The sequence below is a fragment of the Tasmannia lanceolata genome, unplaced genomic scaffold (genome assembly GCF_043159265.1).
Source record: "Tasmannia lanceolata isolate RefF3 unplaced genomic scaffold, GAP_Taslan_0.1 ptg000008l, whole genome shotgun sequence".
NCBI lineage: Eukaryota > Viridiplantae > Streptophyta > Magnoliopsida > Canellales > Winteraceae > Tasmannia > Tasmannia lanceolata.
Genome location: NW_027518685.1, coordinates 62,143,899 through 62,169,188, shown reverse-complemented (window position 1 = coordinate 62,169,188; position 25,290 = coordinate 62,143,899). Strand labels below are relative to the sequence as shown.

Here is a 25,290-nt window from a genome sequence, read left to right as displayed (position 1 = left end):
CTAATGCAGCTGATCTCCTTATGGAAGCAATGGTTTCCCATTAGTTTGAATCTGGGTGCATTGGGCATTGGATTTGTCATCCCTTTGGTACTGAGTTAGAGGTGTATATAAATATCTTTTCACGGCTTACGTACCGACATAGGTGAGATCCCATCTTTTCTATGAACATGCTTGCATTGTTGACATCCCTATGTTGGTGAGATCCTATCCAACCACTACCTACATGTGGAGAGTTGCAGCAGATTATCACATTTTCCTCGTCAGATTTGGACTGCCCTTTGATTTCTTCTACAATTGAGCGTCCGCTTTCTTCACACCTTGTTTTGATGATTTTCATGTGATACTATAATCATTGTGGATCTTGTTTTGGTAGCAACTGTTTATTTTCTTGTTTGTTCTATTACCTGTTGCGGAGCATCATCAAATAGTTGTTAATTGTTATTTGTGGTTTTTGCTATTCGTAATAAATCCTTGGGTGCAATATCATTCTAGATCTATCTATTTTTACTGTTGAAATAGAAAATGGTTGATTGTTTGCTCATTTACTCAACTCAGGGGTGCCATTATCATTGTTGGGACATGGTTAATAATTGCAGAATACACAGACTGTTGTTGGACACTTGTCATAGTTGTCAGACATCATTTGGTTCTACCGAATATTTATTTATGGTTGCCGGGTATTTGATTATTGTCTTCCGACTTCATGTACACTAACATTTAGAGTATGTGGATTGGATTAGTGGATTTATGATCGACACATCCATGATATGCTTAACTTATGTTATCTGGCACATATCTGTTGCCTGACCTGTTGTAATATCCAGGCACTGCAAGGACTTCACTGGTTGTAACGATCGGCCCATCTCCACGCCATCGAGGAGAAACTGCAAGTACAATAATGTTTGGACAAAGGGTGAGTTTGTCAGATCGTAGTTTCACTATGTTTTGTTTCTCTGATATTGTTTTGTGTACTCTGTAATTTCTACTGAATACTCAAGACGCGTATTCAAAGATTTGGTCATATGATGCCCTATCTCTTATTCTATGTTGTGTGCAATTCATAGCAGGGATTATGTCTTCTTCAGAAGCAAAATGAAACATAGCCTCTCTATATGTTTGCTTATAACTTCCAACAAAAGAAAACGTTACATCTTGTCTTTGCTGTATTCTTTTTTCCCTTAATCTTTTAATATCTGGAGAACCTCTTTTTGTAACTTTTTTTTGATATGATACTATGTTTATGTAAAATGTCTTGCAGTTTAATTTAGATATTTGCAGAGTTTAATTTAGATGTTTGCATGCTATGTTACTGTTGAAAGGACTCGTAGTTTAATTTCAATGTTTGCAGTATGCACTTGAAATAGTGATCTATAAAATCCTCGAGGAAATTGCCAATTGGAGAGAGAGAGATAACTGGTTGAGGAAAACTGATGTGGAAGGGGTTGTCAGTGTGTCATGACTTAGAGGCCAAAGGAAGTCAGAGTGACAGACAACCTCGACATCTATTGCTTTACAACAATTTTAAAGGGTTGCACTGCTCAAGGGTTTTGTTATTGTTCTGATACAATGAAATTTGGTCTGATTGATGACTTTAGGCAGGCATGTCTATTGTGATCACACCTTACACTGTAATATAATTACATGAACGGATACTATAGAGCTTTAGCAAAACTGCAAAACAAATTTCAAACTCTACTGTGTGAATTTTAAATGGTCTTTGATCCATTTCTCTTCATTCAGCCCCTCTTGAGCAATAAAGAAATGTGCGAAACAAGGAAAGGCGTGGTGTGGGACGAGGGGCGGGAGGAGGTGGGGCTGGAGAGGCGTGGTGTGGGGGTTGGGTTAGGGTTAGGGTTAGGGAGAGAGATGGAGGTGAGGGAGAGAGATTAGGGTTAGGGTTAGGATTTAGGTATGGAGAAGATGAAGGCTGAAGGTAATCCCTAGGGATCAGAAACCCTAGGGCTCTGATACCATGTTAACTTACCAACTTCTCCAAAAGCTTAAGCTGTTGGAGAAAGGTGTTATTTATCTTTTATACTTTAACAGTGTCAAAGCAAATGCCTGAGTTCAAAACTCCTTGCTGGCAAAAAATCCACATGCAATGGCCAACCCAAAAAGTGGGGCCACATGTGCCACGTGTAGGCCAGCCCTAAAAAGAGGGGCCACCCGTGAGGGGGAGTGTTAAAAAAGTATAAAAACTGTAGCATCCGGCTGGAGATGATGGACGGAAAGAACGAGATGGAGAGACGGGGAAGGTGCAAGAGGAGTGGAAGCGAAGGCGAGAAGGGCTAGGTCTCACATTTTGGAATTTAATTACCACCTAAATGTGAGAAAAAAGATTACGGCCGTCGAACGTCAAGTATGACTTTTGGAATTTTAATTCGGGGCAAGTGAGGAAAAACAAAGTTTTATGAGGATTGGAACAACCCATGAATGTGGGTAATGGCGTAATACTTTATTTTACCGAGTTTTACGTCAATTGGAAGGCACCCTTACTGGAAGAATTTGTTCTTACACATTTGTATTTGCATATCTTGTTTCTATTACAACTGTCGTTACACTGACTGATTTTATGGCATCAATTTCTTTTTCTAGACTACTTGTTCCAGCCAAAAGTTTAGGCTTAATTTTTCTTATGCCCAGACATCCTGTACTTTAAGGTTTTGCTTCTGTTATCTGAATAATTTAGTAACCTTCTTTTGGAATTTGTTCAAACTTAATGTTGTATCAGAAATTGTTGAAGAGATATTCTTATGATTAAAGAGACACTGAAGCTTTTTATCTCGTAGGCAATGAAAGTGGAGAATATGGTGAAGCTAAAAGAAGAATTTGACTACAAAAGCTTGGCTAGAAGACTTGACATACAATTAGACAAAGTAATTGCAGAACATGAAAGGCAGCAGAAAGTTTTTGAGGATGAAGTTCAGAGAATAAACATAGAAGCCCAGAATCGGATCTCTGAGGCTGAAAGAAACTATGCAAATGCGTTGGAGGTTAGTTATTGGATATCTACTTTATTTTGTTTGCGTACAAGCTCTTGTTCTATGCAATTGTCAACTAATATATGGTTGGAGTTAGACATCATATTTGATTGGGAATATTACCAAACTCTCCCTTGACTTTAGTTTCTCAACCTAAAGCCCCTTAAAGTTTTGCATAATAACCAGAAATCAGCTCAAATCTACCAATAATGTCTAATCCCACTTTTAAATACGTTTTTTAATTTCAATATAACCACCTCTTATATTTTAACCGAGTCAATAAATATTTTAAATGGTTGCTTAATACAAGTTTTAGTAACAGGATTTCAGCTCCTTGTAAATTTGGTGAATGACATGAATGCTTGCTCTCAATCATTTAACAGGTGGACACCATGTAGCAGTCATCGTGAAAATGTTAACATTACCGAGATGATCCTAAAGATCCCTTTTATGACTTCAAAATGCCTTCCTCTATCCTAAGACATTTGTTTTTGAACGGCACAAGTTGACGACTGGATTGCCTTTTTTTTTTTTTTAAAGTTGATTGGATCTTTTGATTTGAAGTTGTTGGAATATGTAACTTGCCTAAGGGCATTTAGGACTTTGTACATTCCTTTATGTTTTAGTATAAAGATATGAGTCAGGGGGAGATAACCCTAACTCATTTATTTTCTCTGTCTAAACTTTCGGCTAACATGGTATCAGAGCCTTGGGGTTTTCTGATCCCTAGGGTTCTCTATCAGCCTCCATCTTCTCCGCCACCCCTCTCACCGCGAAACCCAACCTCTCTCCAAGCCGAAGGCACCAGGCCCTCCCTCCCCCCTGCCCGCCACGTTTCTCCTCTTCTGCGCATAGTTCCTGGTCCTGTACCCCCGCGCAACAACTCCCCACACATTTTCTACCCAGGGCCCAAGAACGAGGATTTGCACCCCCCCGCCCCCCCAAAAAAAAATTTCCAGGAAAATATTTTCTCACCAACTCGGAAAACTTTTTCCAGGACCGAGGATTTGCACCCCCCCACCCACAAAATCACTTTCCTGGAAATAAGTTTCCAGGGCTGTGTTTCGCCTCGCATCAGAATTTTTTTTTTCCAACCCCCAATTCCTAGGTTTGTTGGTAAGCCTCACACTCCAAGTTTTTCAACCCACATCATTTTTCCTCCTCTTCCTTTCATCCCTTGGTAAACTCTACCACTCTTTTCTCCCTGTTATTATGTGTTAGATCTTCATCTCTTACCCTACTTTGATTCTAGTTTGTCTTGTCTTTGCGGCTCCCCTCTGTGCCTCATGGCTTACCTCTTGTCAAGCTTTGTCGATGCCCATCATTCTTGGAGCCGCGTCTAGCTTTCTTAGCGTATCCTAGTTTGCCCACCTATTCTGTTATCTCCTGTTATTCGTCTTGGTTTGGATTGTCTGGTTCTTTCTTGCTTGTTGTTATGGAGGAGGTGCTTGACAATCCTTCCACAGGAGTGGCTCCTGGTGTTCGTCTGACACCCTCTTTGGCGTCTTCTTCGTCATCATCTCTCTCTGTGGATGGATCATTCCCACATATCACTACTGTTAAGTTGGATGGGGCAAACTACGTTACTTGGAAAGCAGTCGTCGAGAAGTATCTTATTGCCCGTGGGAAAGCCCACGTCATTCGTTGTGATCCTCCTCCTACGACGGATCCACCTTTGATTGATGGGAACAGGAGGATGCTCTTGTTTGTACCCTTCTGTGGCAGAGTATGGCCCCTCACGTCTCTGGGCCCTTGATGCTTCTGCCTACTGCGAAACGGATCTGGGATCAGGTTACTCTTCTTTACTCTGGCGTGGCAAACATTAGTCGGATCTGCTCTACCTATTACAGCCAATCCGTGGTGATCTTCCTCTTGCCACCCATTACAGCCAATTCGTTGGCCTCTGTCAGCAGCTTGATGTTTACATGCCGCTTACCATGGATCTCACAGAGGCTGCCCGTCAGAGGGATCAGATCCGTGTTGTGCAGTACCTTGAGAGTTTGGGTCCACAGTACATGCATCTTCGTCAGCAGATTATCGGTTCTGGCGCTATTCCTTCCCTTACCGAGGTTTACTCCCGTGTCCAGTAGTGCTCTCCTGGTGATCCAGTGATATCTGTTCCTATTGATGGTTCTGCTCTCGCGACCTATGATGGCAGTACTCGCCCGCCTCGTGGTGGAGCCTCCTCTGGTCGTGGTCGTGGTCGTGGCCGTGCCGGCCGTGGTGGTGGTCGTTTGGGTGGTGGCCGTTCTTTTTGCACTCACTGTTAGCGCGAGGGACATTATATTGACCATTGCTATACCCTGCATCCCGAGCTTCGTCAGGCACGCTCGGCTCACATGGGTGCTACTACTGCTTCGGCTTCAGATTGCGCTCCCTCTGTTTCTGTTCCTGCACCAGCTGATTCTACCTATACATTATCCCGTGCCGATTATGAGGAGTTCCAACGTCTGCGGCTCAGTTCTCGTCCTCCCTCTGCAGGTTTCGCCCAGTCAAGTAGTTCACCCACTACTCTTCTATCTAGCTCAGGGTGATGGATCATTGACTCTGGCGTATCCAATCACCTGACTGATAACTCTTCTCAGCTTCCTTCTTTTCGCTCTTTCTCGTCTCCCTCTCAGTCTATCACCCTTGCTGATGGGTCCACTACACCTATCACTGGTGTTGGTCATATCTCCCCTCATCTTGCTCTTACCTTATCTTCTGTTTTATGTGTACCAAAATCACCATTTAGTTTACTTTCAGTTAGCCAAATTAATAAATCTCTTCACTGTTCTGTCTCATTTTTCCCATCTTACTGTTTGTTTCAGGATCTCTCGACTGGGAAGACGATTGGAACGGGTCGTGAAGTAGATGGACTCTATCGTCTTGACTGCCGGCCGCCTACTGTCTTACATAGCTTTGTGGATACATTTTAGTGGCATTGTCGCTTGGGGCATCCTTCACTTCAGCGGCTGCAGCAGACTTCTCTGGTTCCCGGACCTTTTTCTAGTTTTCAGTGCGAGTCCTGTGAACTCGGGAAGCACCGCGTGTGTCGTTTCCGTCCCAGATCATTAGTCGAGTGTCTAGTCCATTTGAATTAGGCCATTCTGATGTATGGGGACCCTCTAGGGTCGCGTCTAGTACTAGCTTTCGGTATTTTTTTGTGTTTATTGATGACTTCTCACGCATGACCTGGTTATATTTACTGAAGAGTCGATCCGACGTGTTCTTTGCTTTTCGCACATTTCATTCTGAAATTAAGAATCAATATAATTGCAATATTAAATGTCTTCGTACTGACAATGCTAGAGAATATTTTTCTGATACTAATGGCTTTCAATCCTATCTCTCTCAACATGGGATTTTACATCAATCTTCATGTGCGTACACCTCTCAACAGAATGGTGTTGCTGAGAGGAAACTTCGTTATTTGCTTGAAGTAAGTCGCATTGTTCTTTTTCAGATGAGTGTTCCTAAGGCATACTGGAATGATGCCCTTCTCACGGCGTGTTTCTTAGCAAATCGCCTTCCTTCCTCTGTCTTAGAGGGTGCCTCTTCTTTCGAGATTTTATCTCCTAGTAAGGAACAGTTTCCTCTGACACCTCGTGTATTTGGATGCATTTGTTTTGTTCATCACCTTGGACCTGGCCGTGACAAACTCGATCCCCGGTCTGAGCGTTGTGTCTTTTTGGGGTATTCCCGTACGCAGAAAGGCTATCGTTGCTATAGCCCTTGTCTGCGTCGCTGGTTTGTCTCAGCCGATGTTACGTTCTTTGAGTCTGAGGCATTCTTCCAACATGGCGCTGCATCTTTCACCCCTTCTCTCCAGTCCGAGGTCTCGCTTCCCTTACCAGATCTACCTGCTTCTCTTCTGTCATCTCCTATTTCCGTGCGGCCAGCTTCTGCAGCTTCTACTTCTTCTGCCACGTTGGAGAAGCCAGCTCCACCTAAAATTACACAGCAGTATCAACGGCGCCAAGTTACAGATAGGTCTCTTCTACCTCCTCTCGCACAATCATCTTCTGAGCCGATGATCCCTCTCTCCCGCTCTCAGGTATCTTCTCTTCCGCCTTCCTCTGTTGTTTCTGATTCTCCTATTGGATCTCGTACGAGATCCCGTTCCACTGCACATCCTATTTCGAATTTTGTTTCTTATGATAAGCTCACCAGTACCTTTCAGATATTTGTTTCCTCCTCGTCTTCTATGTCTTTACCACAGTCAGTGGCTGAGGCTCTTGACCATCCTGGCCGGCGTGATGTTATGAAACTAGAAATGAGCGTTCTTCATAGTAATGATACATGGGATCTGGTTTCCCTACCCGCTGGTGCCCGTCCTGTTGGTTGTCGGTGGGTTTTCTCCATCAAATACCTCCCTGATGGTACTGTCGAGCGCTTAAAAGCACGGTTAGTCGCGAAAGGATACACTCTTACTTTTGGTGTTGACTACACTGAGACCTTCAGTCCCGTTGCGAAAATTCCCTATGTCCGTGTGCTCCTGTCTCTTGCTGTTAATCATAGCTGGCCCCTTCATCAGCTGGATGTGAAGAATGCCTTCCTCCATGGCGACCTGATTGAGGAGGTGTATATGGAGCAACCACCAGGGTTTGTTGCTCAGGGGGAGACTTCCTCCTACATGTGTCGCCTACGCAAGTCACTCTATGGCCTCAAACAATCTCCGCGTGCGTGGTTTGAGAGATTCAGTGAGGCAGTCATGCGCTTTGGCATGAAACAATGCGCAGTGGATCACTCAGTCTTCAGTTATCACTCTTCAGCTGGGTGTATTTTGTTGATAGTTTATGTGGATGACATAATCATCACAGGGAGCAATTCACAAGGTATACAACGTTTGAAAACCTTCTTGTGAAAGGAATTCTCTACTAAGGATTTGGGTCAGCTCAGGTATTTCTTGGGGATAGAGGTTGCTCGTTCTTCTAGAGGCTTGTTCTTATCACAGAGAAAGTATGCCTTGTACTTGCTAAAAGAAACAGGCAATCTTGGAGTTAAACTAGCTTCTGCACCCATGGATCCTAATGTGAAACTCGTTCCAGAAGAAGGAGAGTTGTTGGAGGATCCTGGCAGGTATCGCAAGCTTGTCGGTAAACTTATATATCTCACGGTTACTCGGCCAGATATTTCATATGCTGTTGGAGTTGTCAGTCAGTATATGAGCTCTTCACGTACTTCTCACTGGGCTGCGGTGACACATATTCTCAAGTAATTGAAAGGGGCTCCAGGGAAGGGATTGATGTTCAAAAGACATGGCCATATGAAAGTTGAAGGCTTCTCTGATGCAGATTGGGCTGGATCCCCAGCAGATAGACGGTCCACCACTGAGTATTGTACATTTGTAGGTGGCAATCTTGTTTCATGGAAGAGTAAGAAGCATGATGTTATAGCTAAGTCCAGTGCAGAGGCTGAATACAGGGTAATGGCACAGACAAGCACGAAACTTATTTGGCTACGTTCACTTCTTTCTGAAATTGGCTTCATTTCATCTTTTCCTTCGCAGCTTTATTGCGACAACAAAGCTGCAATATACATTGCCAACAATCCAGTCTTCCATGAGCGCACCAAGCATATTGAAGTGGATTGTCATTTTATCCGTCAAAGAATCCAGAAAAGAGAGATTTGCACTATGTTTACTCGGTCAGGGGACCAATTAGCTGGTATGTTTACAAAGTCCTTAAATAAGTCAAAATTGAGTGATATATGTAACAAGCTAAGAATGTATGATATCTACATTCCAGCTTGAGGGGGAGTGTGGGAATATGTAACTTGCCTAAGGGCATTTAGGAATTCGTACATTCCTTTATGTTTTAGTATAAAGATATCCTAACTCATTTATTTTCTCTGTCTAAACTTTCGGCTAACAGAAGTATTTTTTGTGACCCATTTGCTAGGTCACAAATATCTCTGACATTTTCAAAATATAGTGATTTTATAATGACATTTTGATGGAACGACAAATTCCGAAATAATCCCGAGAATTAAAAAAATATAGCAATATTTTCATTTATCGCGATAATATCACGAAAATTTTAAAATATTTTTTTATTTTTTCTTAATTTATATTTTTATATATTTTATTTGTTCGCGTATTTTCCCGATACAAATCCAAAAAATAAAAATAATAATATAACCCGAGATTTTCCCTTGCCGAGACAATCAAATTCTTTAAAAAAGATCCAATCAAACCAAACGATCCAATCGACTTTTTTAAAAGAAGACGATCCAGTCGTCAACTTGTGACAACAACAACGACAATGAATTTCAGCCTAAAACTTTCTCTCAAAATTTTGATCATTTCGGTTGGATTTGGAAGGAAATAATGGAGTGTAAGGAATCTATTGAGATTTTGTTTCGGTGGAGATGGAAAGAGAAACATTTCGGTCATTTCACGTCAGTTTCGATGGAAATTTAAAACCATGCTTGAGGCATAGCCCTCCTAAAATATTGCCTGACATAGAGGGTCAATTGTTGGAGTTGAACATTGCACTAGTTGCCTGGCTCGATTTGTGATAATACGTTATCGAAATTCCATTTCTTTTTTTTTATTATAAATGGTAACTTTATTAATATTGCCAAAGATAATGACAATTTCAGTAAAGGAATGGAGAAATTTTTTACCAAAAAGGCAAGAATTTCTCAATAAATAAAACAGAAATACTTACACCCTCCCTAACCAGGGAATTTGCTAACCCGTTTGCCTCACATGCAAGAATAGAGGACACCGCTAAACCATTTGATAAATCCCAAAATTTATCTAGGTTGTGCACCAACCTATAAGGGTCTGAAGTCCTTGTAGACTCCCAAGCAATAACACCAATAGATGCTAAAATATCCTTCACTAATAGATGCTCCCCAGATTCTTGCAAAAAGTTCAAAGCCACGCCACAAGTCAAAGTGCCATTATTATCAGTGACAGAGATACATAAGTGAAATGTGGTGGATCATGATCTAAGATGCAACTTGTAACGGTCATGTGTAAAAGAGAGGCATGTCATCTTAGAATTGAGTAATTACTTTTTTTTTGGTAACAATTGAATAATTAGGACAATTTAATTTAAAATGTACTCATCCGTAAATCCGTAGTCATTTACTCATGCTATGGGTATTTGTTGTTTGCTTGGTTCATTGTGTGGTAAGTTCTTTCATATATCGTCAACATATTAGTTGATAGTATCTCTACATTCGACTCACTTAACTAAGCAAAAAAAATGTCTCCTATGTAAGTCAGCCCGCCTAAGTTATAAATTCCGTTCCGTTCCGGCCAGAATGGACCGGAATTCCTGTTCTGGGCCAAAATCTGGAACAGAACAGCCATATATTCCGTTTCGGCCGGAATTCCATCGGAATCCGGAATTCCGGACGAAATAGGCGGAATGTGTTGTTTCGTCCGGAATTCCCCAAATCCTATTTTTTTTATCTCTTCTTGTTTCTTCTTCCTTGTTCTCTCGTTTTCCCGTTTATGCTTCCTGATTCTCTCTTCTAAATGTCTTTACTATTTTTATTGTCTATTGTCCATTTACTTAAGATTTAGATGTAAATAAGGGAATACCCCCCATTTGGATCTATTAAAAATAGTTTCAAGACCCAAATCTAAAAGGATAGAAAGTCAACTTTCCAATCCTAGTACAAAATTCGAAAAAATGGGTCGGATCAAAATCCTAACATCCAAACAATGGGATATTTTTCTAATTTTAAAAATTCATAAAATCTATCATGTCCAAACATTATTAAATCCCAAAAGTCCGGTAAAAAAAGTCTTATAATTTGGTCTCTAAATTTTTTTCATCTTGTCAGGCACTGGTCAACGCACTGGTTAACACACTGGTCAACATGTTGGTCAACACAGGCACTTCAGCTGATAGTGATTTTCCTTTAAGTAAATGTTGGATCTTCTACATATTTTGTTCAATTAACTGTTTCTTCTATTTTTCTCACAAATTCTAATTTTTTTGGATTTTTTTTCATATTTTTAACTATTAAAAAAAAATTCCCTCGTCGTAGCGGAACGAAAAGTTTTAAACGAAACGCCGAACGAAACAGATGTAACACCCAAACGTTCCGTTCCGGTAGCCAAAACGAAACGGCGAACGAAATGGAATTTATAACTTTGCAGCCCGCCTTATCTGTATGTCATGCCATTCTTTCAGCTTATTTATTGGGGCTCACTACCCCATTCATCTTCGGGATTTAAGTGCTTGCTATGTTTGTTGCCTTTAATTTAACATAAAATTTAATTTTCATGCAAATAACATTTCCTTGTTTTCCTTTTTCTTTGCTACAGAATGAAAGGTTAAAGTTCCAAGAGGATTATATGGAATCAATAAAGAAGCTCGAGGAACGGTGGGTAGTGAATAAGGAAAAGCTTGGCAATGATAGAACAGGAATTGAGGCCAAAGATGAATGGCTGGATAAGACCTGTAGCCAGGAGGTTTATTCCTCCTTCCTGAATAATGCTTCTTGTCACAAGTTCCCATTTTTTGAAAGATTAGATTATTTATTTATTTTTCATGCATTTTATTCATCTCTTTTGTGCATTCATGATTTTGATGTGGCAGAATGATAACTGGATGACTGTGGGCAGTTATTAATCTTCTTTGCATTCATGTTTGTGCTGTTTCGATGAGAATTTATTTATTTTTTGCTACAGGAGGTTTATTCCTCCTTCCTGAATAATGTTTATTGTCACAAGTTCCCATTTTTTGAAAGATTAGATTACTTATTTATTTTTCATGCATTTTATTCATCTCTTATGTTCATTCATGATCTTGATGTAGCAGAATGATAACTGGGATGACTTTGAGCACTTATTAATCTTCTTTGTATGCATGTGTGTGCTGTTGTAGATCATATGCCAATAGCTTGCATGCATGTATGTGCTGTTTCAATGGGAATTTATTTATTTTTTAGTTTACTTGCCCCGGGACTCCAATATCATGTCCTATTCTTTACCACTAGTCTTCTTTGCATCTCATTCATCTAGTTGCATAGGAAGTCACATTCTTGGTGTTATGATGTACGGTAATAAGATTTGAGATACATAATTGATTGCTTCATATTTATCATCTCTTTGTTTAGATATGTTTCCATGTGCATCGTCTTGCTAGACAAATGTTTTCTGCAGTTGGAAAAATCCTGTTTTTTTATTATCTGTATTCCCAGCAAACAAAATTTCTTCCAGTATATTCCCATTGGCACTAATTTTCTTCTCCTTTTGTAATTACACGTCTGCATGGCCATGGAAGAGCCCACACTATGTTCTAGCTGAGATAAATACTGACCCTGTCTATTTCGCCAATGCTTGTTTGTGTAGGCATTGGTGACTGGTGTATAACTTGGAATCCAGGTTCTTTGACCTTACATCTTTTGCTTCTGAATTGGAAGATGAGCATAGCCGATTCATGTCATTTCTTTTTTCATGTTCTTTCTAGAGAGATTCACTAATTGGTTTCTCTTGTTATGTTAGGTTACCATGGTTCTCAAATGGATTTAAATAAGGCACTAAATATGTGTGTGTGTTCACAAAATATTTTTGAGATGCCCTATTATTTATCTTGATCTTTTTCCCCAATATGCTAATTAGCAGGGCACTAAATAATTTTCAATTGTTTAATTTGGACAGTGATTTCATAGGAAGTTGGTCGAGGCCTCTACCCTTCCATCCCTTGATAGAGAGGGTGGGCAGAGCTTTTGGTTTTTTCATGTTGTCAAACAGTTGAACAATGAAAATAGATGACACCTGATCGAATTGATCAGGTCATGTAGGAACAAGGTTCAGGAACAGTTCAAATCTCTCGATCTGTTTGGATATCTCAGCTGCATACGTCAGAGCACTTCCACTTGAGACCTATCATAATGATAAACGGCTCATCTCGCCATGATCTCGTCGCACTGGAGGGTGAGGGAGTGGATTGTGTTATGCTGGATAGAGAAGATGGATCAGTGTGGGAAAATATTAGATTTACATAACATGCATTGAAGGGTGAGGGAGTGTAGGTTTAGAAGGGTGCATGCGTATGCCGAGAAGGTGGAGATGTATGTCGGGGCGGCTCAGGCAAGGGTTTTGGGAAAGATCAAGGTTTAGACTGAGATGGGATGGGTAAAACAAGAAGAAAACTAGAATTTTGAGGTTTTAGGCAAGGAAAAGGAATATTTTCGGTTCTTGAGCATATTGTTTGTGTTGAGGAAACCTAGAAAAAGAAGAAAAATAGAGATTGCAAGTAACGGAAACAAGATACTTACCTTAAGGCATCCCACCAAGAGTTTTCAGTTCACCAAAGGCGTTTTGGCATCTCACAAAAACTGAAGAAGATTATGCTAGAATCACACTACCAGTCCCGAGGCCTCTCACTTTTGGAAAGATGAAGCCATTTCACCTTTGCAAGGAGTAGACATCACATCCACAAAAGAAAGAAAAAACTTCAAAGCTTTATTCCTTCATCATTCCATAGCACCCATCAATACATCATTCATTATCATCTTTATTATTAAAATAAAAGTGCCCTGAAGCTCACTTTCTAGTTCTGTCAGAAAAATAGAACTAGAAAGTTCTAAAGACCTAAACAAAAATTTAACGCTTTTAGACTAACATACCCTCTAATGACTTTAAAAACAAGTTACCTATTTAAAATCCCCGTAATTCATGTGTGAGGCATATTTAAAACACTCGTAACTCAAAAAACTTAAATGATTTTGATAAGAAAAGACTATGGTGAACCATTCAAAAGAAAAGAAAAGAAAAGACTATGATGGCCCTACTATAACATAAAGAACTTAAAGGAACCTAAAAATTAAAATTTGGTCCTTACGATTGTAGCCATCAACAGCCTTCCTGGATAAGGTTCTCATGGTGGATTTGGTGGGTTTTCTCCTCTCGTATGACCGATCTGTTGGATTGTTGAACCATGGCTCGTTGGGAAAGAAAATGGACAATCCTTTGGAAAGTAGTTTTTCTAGCTACCATTTGGGTGATATGGACGGAAAGCAATGATCGGTTTTTTCGTAACTCGACTATTTGCTCGCTCTTTGCATTCACAGAAATTATATCGCTCACTATCTTTTGGGTGAATTCTTTCTCTTGCTTTAGGTTCATTTCTAGCTTTGATCTACGGCCGTACTGGAGATAGATTTGCATTAGCATGGAATAGAAGGAAACCCCTTGCTCCAGATAGGCTCTTCCTGACTAGGGTTGTATAAGCTGAATTTTTATGGTTCAAGCTTTGGTAACTCGGGGCCAGCCGGGCTAAGAGTTGTTAGGAATGAGAGAGGCGGTATCAAGTAGGCTTTTTCCAGTCCTATAGGGATAGTCGAATGAAGCCGAGCTAAGGGTGCTCCTTCAAGGTATTACTCACCGATGAGAGAGTCTTAGACTTCTTTTGTGGTGTAGGGAGGCTCCCTCACTATCATAAAGTGGATGCTTGGTAGCCACCCTCATCCTTGGCGATTTACCCACTCGCTGGACATGCTTCATGCCTTTTCTAGTCTCCTCCTTCCACGTGAGAGGATCCGCTAACAGCGATGCAGATAGGTTAGCCCGGGCGGGGTTGGTAGACCCTGGTTGGAGGTTTTTTTTATTTCCTTCCCCGTAAGATCTGAAGGCCTTTGCTTTTCTGTATTTTGCCCTTGTTTCATGTTTGTACTGACCAACTCGCCGTTCTGTTTTCTTCTTTTCTTTTAATAAAATTTTCTACAATTCAATAAAAAACTCTAGGAGAACACATAAGCTCACTTAACGTATTTACTGCAAAATTAATGTCACTACAAGTAATAGTCAAGTAAATAAGCTTCCCAATCAGATGTTTGTATCTGCCAAAATATCCTACAATAGCTTAACATTGGGATCCATAATCGTATCAATTGGCTTAGTACCTAATAAGCTAGTATTTTTCAATAAATTTGTCGCATAATTCCTCTAGGACAAACTAAGACCAAACTCCGATCTAGCTGTCCGAACAAAATATTGTACCCAGTCTTTGGATGTGTTGCAATAATTATTTCTTCAACGAATCAATACTTTTCTAATCATCAGCAATAATAACAATGTCATCATTATAGACCTACCATACCTTCTGCAAGCAAATACTAAATGATCCACTTGGCTCTTACAAAAACCATATGCAGTGACAGTACGACTAAATTTCTCAAACCAAGTAAATGGAGATTGTCTCTAGTCACAAATGTCTTCAACCTGCAAACATTATCTAACTCTCCTTGAGTAACGAACCTAGGTGATTGCTTTATGTACACCTCCTCCTGTAAGTCATTCACCATTCAAAAATGCATTTTCCACTCCAAGTTGCCGCACCAACCCTTGTTAGCCGCAATAGAGATCACATGCATAGAATTGAGTCTGGCAACAAGTGCAAAAGTCTCGGGAGCTATTGTATAGGCATGTGTCAAGATTCCATCATTAATAGGATTTGAGATTTGCTACTCTCTGTATTTTCTTTTTTCTTGGCTTTATCTCATTGCTGTTTTCTTCTATTCTTAGACCCTTGGTCTCTTTGTTCCTTTTGCTTTGATTTAATTCAATTACTATTAAAAATAGGATTTGAGATTTGTGTTGGGGGAGTTCATTTCATTTTGTAACATGATGTTTCAATGAGATTGCAGACTCATTAGCCAAGGGTGGTGTTTTGAAAAATGTTGTTTATGTGGGGCAATCTCTTCCCCTGATGTAATTTTTGTTTTATATTTAATAAATTCAGTTAGTATCTCAAAAAAAAAATAAAAAATAAAAAAATCTCAGTAATGCTTAGATGTTTATGTTCTTTCATGGAACCAGCTGGGATGATAGACAATTCATGTTATTTATTACTTTATTCAATTGTGTTATTTTTTATTTCTAATTATAAATTTTAAACCATATGATCTCTAATTTTCTTGGCATTTGTTTGGATAGCTCCCCAACATTTTTTTATTATTGATTAGCTTACTGATTAATTTTCTGAAACTGGTTCTCACTATTTCCTGTCTGGTTCCCAGAGGCCGATGTCGTCTGCCCAAGAGGAAATTGTTGAAGCCAAACAGTTGCTTCAGAATGAAATTCGTTTAAGACAGGCTGCTGAAGAGGAGCTCCATAATCTTAAAAGCCAACTGGTTCAGCGGGAAAGGTCAGAGGTATGATTACACGTCAATTAATGCAGATGATTGCTTTCTCATAATTTAGTATCTTTTAGATTTGTGTATTTATGCGATTAGTGGTAAATACGATGACCTTTTGGGCATCCTAGGCAGGCGGAAGTGCTGAAATTTTAAAGCTATGCAAGATGCTGGAAGATGAAGCCCAACAGAAAGAAAAACTTGAAAAAGAAATCGCAATTCTAAAAAGTCAGTTGCTGCAATTAAGTTTTGAAGCTGACGAGGTATGTTCGTTATAGAGGTTGATCTTGCTTGGGGTATTTTATTGAGGGGAAATGATATTTCCATCCCCTTTCCCGGCATTTTCACGCGTTCTCTTTCTTTTCCTGAAAATAAAGTCATTTCCAGGAAATGACAGAAAAGTAGTTGAAAATGCATCCATTTTTAGGAAAAGAAATGGCAAAAGGGTGTGGAAATGCGGGAAAAAAGGTAGAAATATCATTTCCCTTTATACAGAGATCTTACAACCTCTGGCCGTGTGCATTTCTGAATTTACCATCTTGATTAGCAAGAGCGGGCTTGATGCACCAAACAAGTCTTTCATGGTCAGGCCTTTTTGAACCGATGGCCCACCATTGGGCAACCATGTGGGTCCAAGTCTCATGCCGAAAGGAGATCTACCCGCAAGATTGATACGTGTGAACAATCAATGGGCTGGAAGCAAGAAAGATGCAATTTTTTTAATCACTTTGAGAGGCTAGATTCATTAGTTGATGGTGGGTTCAAGGGCAATGGGTCAGACTATTGAATTAATTTCAAAATTTGTGGATCCTGTCGCTGTAGATGTGGCATAGGCCAATGCCTACAAAGAGCGTTCTTGCTAATGAGCATGATGATTATTTGAAAAGAAAAACTCGTTTGAAAGGATTTTTCTTGGGAAGAATATGAGATTTTTTGTCACTTTATATTTTCCCTCATGATCCAAATTTCCTCCATTTTAATATATAAATTCTGTCTTATTAGACAAGGAGGAGTCTCGACAGAGGTGGCTCTGGAAAAATGTTTAATGGTTTTGATTCCCTGATGAACCAAGTTAGGCATCCACAAACCAAAGATTCTGGAGATGGACAGAAGGCTTCAGTTGCCAAACTCTTTGAACAAGGTAGTACACCTAGCTTTGAACCGACCTATACTTGGAAGTAAATTACTAAATTATTGGTCACTGGTATTTTTGTATCGATTTTTTTTTAATTGGTCTCTAATAGTGTCAATCAATATGGCAGTGGGATTGCAAAAGATATTGTCCTTGCTTGAATCAGAAGATGCTGATGTTCGGATTCATGCAGTTAAGGTTGTAGCTAACCTAGCAGCTGAAGGTATCTTATTTATATCTTTACATATACGTATGTTTTCTGCTTAAACTGCGTCTTTATGTTAAGATTCTTTTCAGATAATTTTGTTCTAGATTCTCTTAACATGCCTCTGGTTATGAGTTTTCCCATAATCAAGTTGTGAACTTATTGCTCCAAAACTCTGTCAGTTTCAGTTATTTTTTGAGAGCTTCTCCATGTTGTAACTGGGCCTGATAACTTATTACAGTAATAAAACATGTGCTCCTTGAAATGTACCTTTTAGCAATACAGTTCTATTTTTTGGCTCATGATTCAGCTCTACTAGCCATGGAGACAGGAACAATATGGACATAGAAAGGATGGCCCAGCATGGTGTCCGGTAAATCCAAGAAAGAGAACACACACACACAGTCCCTATTTTTGTCGTGTTGCAAATTTGCAACATCCCACTGGCTGGGGCTGTAATAGTTGCCCCATTGAGATGTCCATGAAACACAGAGAAAAAAAGAGCAACGAATGGGGTAACAGACAACTGTGATTCTCCCAGTGTCGGTTTTCTGGAGCATGAACTGAGTATTGCTAACCAAATTGACCGGTTCCTGTGATTCTGTGGGTATGTATGTGTATGCTTGTCTCAGACATTTTTTTAATCAGATTCAAAATAAAAGAGAAAGGTAAAGAAAAAGAAAGAAGACGATTCAAAAAAAAGAAAAAAAAAAGAAAAGAAAGAAGAAGCTTTCTTTTTCAAAAAACAAGTACTGGGAAGGTACTCCCTTTATAGATCCAAATCAGCATTACAAAACAGCAAAGTAGCAACAAGATGGTGAAGCAAAACCCTAAGATAACAAAGGGCCTGTTTGGATGACAAGAAAGTGGTGGAAAGGAAAGCCTTTTCCAAATTTTTCCTACTTTCCATTGTTTGGTTCCACTAGGAAAGACAATCCAAGATGGAAGGCCCTTTCCATGTGGAAAAGAAAGGGCTCCTAAATCCCTCAAATCCTTGACGCCTAAAAACCTTGGATGCAGCTTTCCTTTCCAAGATGGAAAGAACTGCCAGGGTTTCCCATTCAACTCGTTTGAAAAAAAGAAGATAAAACCCATTTCACCTTCAGCCACACTCACCCTTGTTCCTTCCCGTTTCTGCCCTCTAACTGTGCAAGTGGATTGAAGAAGACCATTTTTCTTTCAGCCGCACTCCCGGAAACCTAACCTGCATCTCGATGTGGAACACGGGTAAGTCAGGATCAGATTCTACTGGTGAGAATAAACGGGTAAGATAAAATGCCCATACTCGATCGTGAATGGCTGGAGGTTGAAGACGACTGAGTCCGCTAGTGAGTTGACTCAACAGCAAGCAGAAATATCTGATTTTGATAAAATCTGATCCATTGTAGCATTATTGTGGAGGGAAATCTGCAGTTACACTTGAGATCAGAAGAAGCTACCACACTGAGCAAAGCCCACTTGAGAAGTTGTCGACCATGCCTGTGCGTTTCCTGCTCTCGTGGTCAGTTCCTCTTGTAGAGGAGAAGATGTCGACCATTCCCATAGATACAAATGGTCCAATGGGAGCAAGAACTTCCAAGAACATTTGGAACATTTTGTTTCTGAACAGAAGCACCGTTTTCAAGTAGTCTTCGATCGATTACGTATTAATCAATATTCGATTGATTGGTCCGAGGTTATCGACAAACAAGATTTGTCTAAGTCACTTTGTTTCCCTCCAATTTTTTTTTTCTTTATTTTTCTTTTTGGGACTCGACTCATTTTGAATTTGAATGTCTCACAACCCGAACTCCTTTGGGGGAGGGGTAATTTTGGATCCGGGAAATACCTAATAGGTTCAAGAGATGAGAGACTAACAGGGTTAGCTACCTAGCCAACCTTCATACTTAAATGCCGGCACCGTATGGATGGATCTCATTGTGAAAAGACCTATCACTGGATAATTTATGGGTAGAGCCAAAGAGTGTGAACTGTACAAGTTACTAATAACATTGATTAAATGGGAGAATACCAAGATCGAGTCCTAGGCAAGCAAACCTAATTTTAACAGCCAGCACAGTAACAATGAAAATGGTGCCTTCTTTAGTGAGATTATATGGGCAAATGTCTGAACCAAAATATGTCACTGCGATGGGAGCTTGTATTATTACAGGAAGGATGTTCAGTACGGATTCTTATAGTACCGTTCGGGGAGTCGATAAGCTTTTAAGGTTATGAGCCTTGCGAACTACCAAACTGCTCTACCCCGCGCTGAAGAACTGGGAGTGCCGCGTGGAGGTAGAAGGCCCACGGGTCGTGAACTTCTTTTCCCGGAGAAGAAGCAATGACGGTATCTGGGGAATAAGCATCGGCTAACTCTGTGCCAGCAGCCGTAGTAAGACAGAGGATGCAAGCGTTATTTGGAATGATTGGGCGCCTAAAGGTTATCTTATTGATGATATCGATATTAATGATAGTGATGATATCGATATGGATGATGACCTTGATACCGAGTTGCTTTGCAATGGGCACCCGTGACGATATGAATCACTTGAAAAATAAACGTATTCGTTCTGTAGCAGATCTGTTACAGGATCAATTCGGATTGGCTCTGGTTCGTTTGCCTGTCTTTGTCTCAGTAGAGTCTTTTAGTGGCATGTTTCGGTCGCTACATTGACTTCCAATTACTTATTGGAGCCAGATGCAAAAAAAGCAATTAGGCTCAAAGAAAAAAAATTCTAAAGCAACAATAGTATTTATATCATTCGTGGGTGCAGCTAACTCCCCATGAGGTAACTGTATGATTTCCCGAGGTAAAAGAGCACATGTTCTGTGATTTGTTTTGTTTTGTATTGACCATCGTTATTTTCAAGGGTTCCTTCTGACTGTTTCAATCTCGAAGAGTTGAAAAAGGAGAAATGGAGAACCTAAAACTACTAGGCATTTTGTGAGCCACAATGGAAGAATACAATCATGGGATATCAGAGATGAAGTTCAGATGCATCTAGAGTTACGAGAGTCAAGTGGTTCTAAGTGGGTTGAGTGGTAGAATGGGCAGAATCCAAGTTGAAGAAGAATCAGACCATGTGTTTGTTAGTAGTTCTAAGTGGGTAGAGTAATTGGGTGTCCAATCCAATTGCGTTTTGGGTGTGTAATTGGGTTGCACACCAAATGTAACCTGTAAGATTTTGTTCCATGTGTTATCTAGTTTCAGTTCTCCATTCACGTTCAATATTGCCATTGTCATCAATTTTATTGGGCATATGAATCTCCACATTGTGCTACTACTAAGTGCTAACCTTCATGTTAGTTAATTTCTTGGATTCAAGACGATGATTGCAATCTCCAAAGGGATGCGACCTTAACCAGTGGAGCATTTCATCACACTTTGAAAACCTTGTATCCACCTTGATTTGCCCTTATTTTACATAAATAATGGCCTTGAGGCTAGGGTGCAACTTGGGTCGGGCTCAACCCGAACCCGACGGGTTCAACCCGATTGTGGCTCGGGTTGGGTTGGCATTTCTTTGGGTAGGGTTGGGAAAAGCCAACCCGATTAAATTTTAGGTTGGGTTAGGGTTGAGGCCTTGGAAACCCGACCCGAACCGAACCCGACCTCCGTCCTCTAATTTTATATTGATTTTCTTTGGGTTATTGTATATTTTTGTTTGGCCCAAGGTGAACCCAAACCAGCCCGACTCAACCCGACCCGATTTCGGGTTAGAGGGGTTGGGTTAGGGTTAGGGTTGACCATCCTCAACCGGAGGCTCGGGTTGGGTTGGGTTAGGGTTGAGGGAATGCTATCTCGGGTTGGGTTAGGGTTGGCCTGAACACGATCCAACCCCACCCGAGTTGCACCCCTACATGAAGCTATGATAGGACCATGATCAGATCCATCTTCTATGCCCAAATCATGTCCATTAACATTCAGAGCCTTTAGATCATTCGGACTATCTTGGTCTATTGACACGCCTATTCTCAAAGACACTTCCATTTTTTCATCCACAAATGTTAAATTGATGTGTCGAAAGTGATATAGTAGGTCTTGTTTGGCAGCCATGAAAAAATATTTCATGGAATATTTTGGGTCCAGTTGTAAGAGATGGGCGGACTTGAGAGGGTGGGAGTGATGGGAGCATGAAAAGCCCCCAAAAACTATACAATGGACTACCAAGCTTCTCTCACCCACCTGTTATCCTTATTCTCGTATTTCTTTTCCAAATAGCATGCTTCCATGCAAGATGAATACCTTTCTAGGAGAAAGCTTTTTATTTCAGCTTTGTTAAACCAAACGACGAAAAAGATTTCCCTGGAAAGGAAAGGAAAAGAAAAGACTTTCCTTGGAAAGCATTTCCAGGGTGGAAAGACCTTTCCTACAAACCAAACGAGCCCAAAGTGAAACGAAAAATAAAGAAAAAACTATCTCATTATTTTCCATTTCAAAAAATAAAAATAAAATAAAATCAATAATTGCTTACTAAGAGCTCTCAGAGATAATGCCTGGAGTGTAGTTACTCTAAAAATCTCATTAAATATATGTTCTCAAACTTAAGTTCTCTGCGATTTCGTTTGGCAGATGTGGATCCAAAATCACTCCCTTTTCTCTATCTTCTCATGGAAGTGTATCTTGTTGCACCCCACACATGTATCCATGTCGTTTTCTATTGACATAGGTACTTTGGGTCTATGAAAGTATCTCGATATCACTGGGCCCTCTATTATGTTGAATTTTGGTCTGCTTCACTATAGCATGTACTGAAAGGCTGATTTTTGGGTGATGAAGAGGTGAAACAGGCTCTCAAAATAAAATGCAATTTTGAGCCCAATAAATAGTTTTGGACTGAAAATCAGTTCTCAAAATCCAAAACGAGTAGGGCCTTGACAATTTTCAGGTTCAAAGGCTTTGTTGCTGCATGCGATGTGAACGGACATAGTTTGAGCTAAAACTAGAAGAGAGCTGCCATTTTTATTTATGAATATTAGTGATTTTAGTTTTGGGCATGTGTTTAACTACCTTCAACCTCCAATGAGATTTTGAATATATGTTGCTTAACCACCTTCAACCTCCACAAGCATTTAAGCATGTGATTTTGATGGAACCAACTAGCACTACCAGTCTCAGATGGCTCTTCATGATTAATGACACGTGGCATGTCATGAACAGTAACATGTGGCATGAATTTCTGATAAACTCTTGTATTTATTCATTAGTAATTCTTAGCTTTTTAAGTTGGGTGCATTAGTATCTAATGCTTTTCAATTTTCAAACAAAAAAGTATCTAATTCTTTAATAACAATTAACTGAATCTTTACAATGTAAAAAAAATGCTCAACATCTTTGACTTCATAATAGTCCTGTAAGTGTGATGGGAGATTTCTGATAAGGCCCACAAATGCAGGTGTCCAGAAAATACATATTATACCCCCATTTCCGAATTATTACATTGTTCACAGTATTTAAATTATGATCAATTGGGTGTATCCTGCCTTTTCTGCTTCTGTCTGATCTTGGCCAGTTGTGCTGTTGAACTTATGTTATGTGCAGAAGCAAATCAGGAGAAGATTGTAGAAGTTGGTGGTCTTACGTCCTTACTGATGCTTCTTAGAAGTTCAGAAGATGAGACAATACGTAGAGTAGCAGCGGGTGCAATTGCGAACCTTGCTATGAATGGTAAATGGTTGTATTATTGTAATGTTTATGGAACATATATTATCATATATGATTTTCTTGACTTCATTACTGAACAGGTCTGTTTGTGTTCAAAATTCTCCATTCTTTTGGTTTATCAATCTTTTCTGTATTACAGAAACCAACCAGGAACTTATTATGGCTCAAGGGGGAATTAGTTTGTTGTCAATGACTGCAGCTGATGCTGAGGATCCTCAAACCCTTCGAATGGTTGCTGGAGCCATCGCTAATCTATGTGGCAATGGTAAGCCACATCTTTGTATCTGTGTTTGCAGTTTTCAGTTGATGTTGCTGATTGTAGCGTTGATTGATTGATTTTTTAATTTAGGTTATAAAGTGCCTATTAGTACTTTCAGGAAAAGCAGGAGGTTAATGCCCATAGTGATTTAAAGTTCTCTATTTTTAGAGAATAACTTGAGATTGGACTTTTTTGAGTCATCTTTGTTGCAATCATGGATTTAAATTTTGGCCGGGACCGAAATTTAAAACCAAAACCGAAATTTCGGCTGAAATTTTAAGATTTACACCACCGAAATTTCATTTCGAAACCGAAACCGAAACCGAAATTTCAAACCTTCGTTGCAATCACGCCAGTCAAGATTTACACATGCATTTTTCTGCCCCTGAATTAAGTTGACTAAACTGACTTTGTTATCTATTAGTCTTAACTCTGCAAAAATCATCTTACTCTAGTTGGGACTGAACCCCCACTTCTAGATATCAAAATCAAGTAGTCAATGTAACAATTGCCTTGTTAAGTAATAGACAGAAGGGCAAATATTGTGATTCCTGACCATGGAAAGATCTTATCAAGAGTCATGGAAATTATTTCTTTTCAAATTATCTCTTAATTTTTTTCCCATGTCGTTGAACTTTATTAACCCTGAATTTGTGTGTTGTCCAAGTTTGCAAATGATTTATGGATACCTTGACTTGTTTGTGTCCAAGGGTTTCTTAGTGAATCTCTCAGCTATGGAAACACAAACACAAAGGAGACTGCATCTTATGGTGGCACACATGCAGCAATACACACAAAAGAAGTACAGAAAAGATCACTAAATGTGATGATGAAAACTTCGCTCACGTTGTCTGCCATAAGAGCAATGCTCCAAAGAATCCAATCAAAATCAACAGTCAATTTAACAATTGCCTTGTTCATTAATAGACAGAAGGGCAAAATATTGAAATTACTGAGTAGGGAAAGATGGTTACAAGAGTCATGAAAATTAATTATTTTCAAATAATCTAGCTGTATTTGACCTTTATTAACTCCAAACTATGTTGTACGGATCCATTGACATGATCATGTCCAAGGGTTTCTTGCTGAATCTCTCAGCTATGGAAAGACAATGGAGTCTATATTATGGAGGCACGCATGCATGAATGTTGATGTAGGATGGGTTCTAACTAGGAGTTCTAGTAGGGTTAGAATTCTACTTGTGTGTGTATTTAGAGAAGTTAGTCTACATCAATTAGAAGTCTTAATAAAAGTGGTATTAGAAGTCCTAATAGGAGCTAATTCGGAGTCATAGGCATAGTCTAATTAGATGTCCTAATAGGAGTGCTATCAGGATGTGGAGTTTGAGTAGGTTAAGAAGTCAAGGGTGAAGGAGATGGGAACTCTATAAATGTTGGACATGAGAGTGTATGGAGTTAGTTTTTATTGAATAATATTGAGTTTTTAATTTTCTTTTATCTTTACCTTGTGGATTCAAGGTTTGCCCCAGGTTATGGCGCTGATCTTACCTCTTTTCTTGCTTCCGCTAAACTAATCAGTTGTCCATTGATGAATCTGCTTGTTGTTTCATCTTTCATGGTCTATGGTTGAAGGTTGAACTTCCAGTCGAGCACCTTGTCTCCTCCAATGGATTGATGGTGCACACTGAGATGGAATTTGATCGAAGTCATATCACATCCAATTTATCGAGCATGTGTCATTGGCCCTTTCCCCCAAAAAGTCTCCTAGACCAGTCACACGCTTGTCTTGTCATAGTAGCACACCTATTTGTTAAACAATGGTTGATGGCAGAGAACCGCTTGTATCTTCTTAAAAACAACATGTGAACACCTGAAACAAAGTTGAACATTTGTGCAAATGATGAATGCCCGGTTTGATGGATTCCTTGCTAGCTTATGTAGGTGTAAAATATTTGGAGGGGGCTCCTTCCTTTCCATGGGCGCCCTTGACAGTGATGTAACCTGTTGAGGAAGAGAA

General features: G+C 39.7%; 1 protein-coding gene across 1 annotated transcript in view; it reads left to right on the top strand.

Moving 5' to 3' along the window:
- LOC143885435 (kinesin-like protein KIN-UB) overlaps positions 1–25,290 on the top strand; it is a 90,866-nt gene that overhangs the window by 46,812 nt on the left and 18,764 nt on the right. The window contains exons 8-16 of the mRNA XM_077389605.1: positions 825–913; positions 2,790–2,993; positions 11,254–11,400; positions 15,954–16,088; positions 16,202–16,333; positions 17,073–17,211; positions 17,333–17,425; positions 22,932–23,057; positions 23,194–23,319. Of these exons, the coding sequence (XP_077245720.1) occupies positions 825–913; positions 2,790–2,993; positions 11,254–11,400; positions 15,954–16,088; positions 16,202–16,333; positions 17,073–17,211; positions 17,333–17,425; positions 22,932–23,057; positions 23,194–23,319 (1,191 nt within the window). The remainder of the gene's footprint in view (positions 1–824; positions 914–2,789; positions 2,994–11,253; positions 11,401–15,953; positions 16,089–16,201; positions 16,334–17,072; positions 17,212–17,332; positions 17,426–22,931; positions 23,058–23,193; positions 23,320–25,290) is intronic.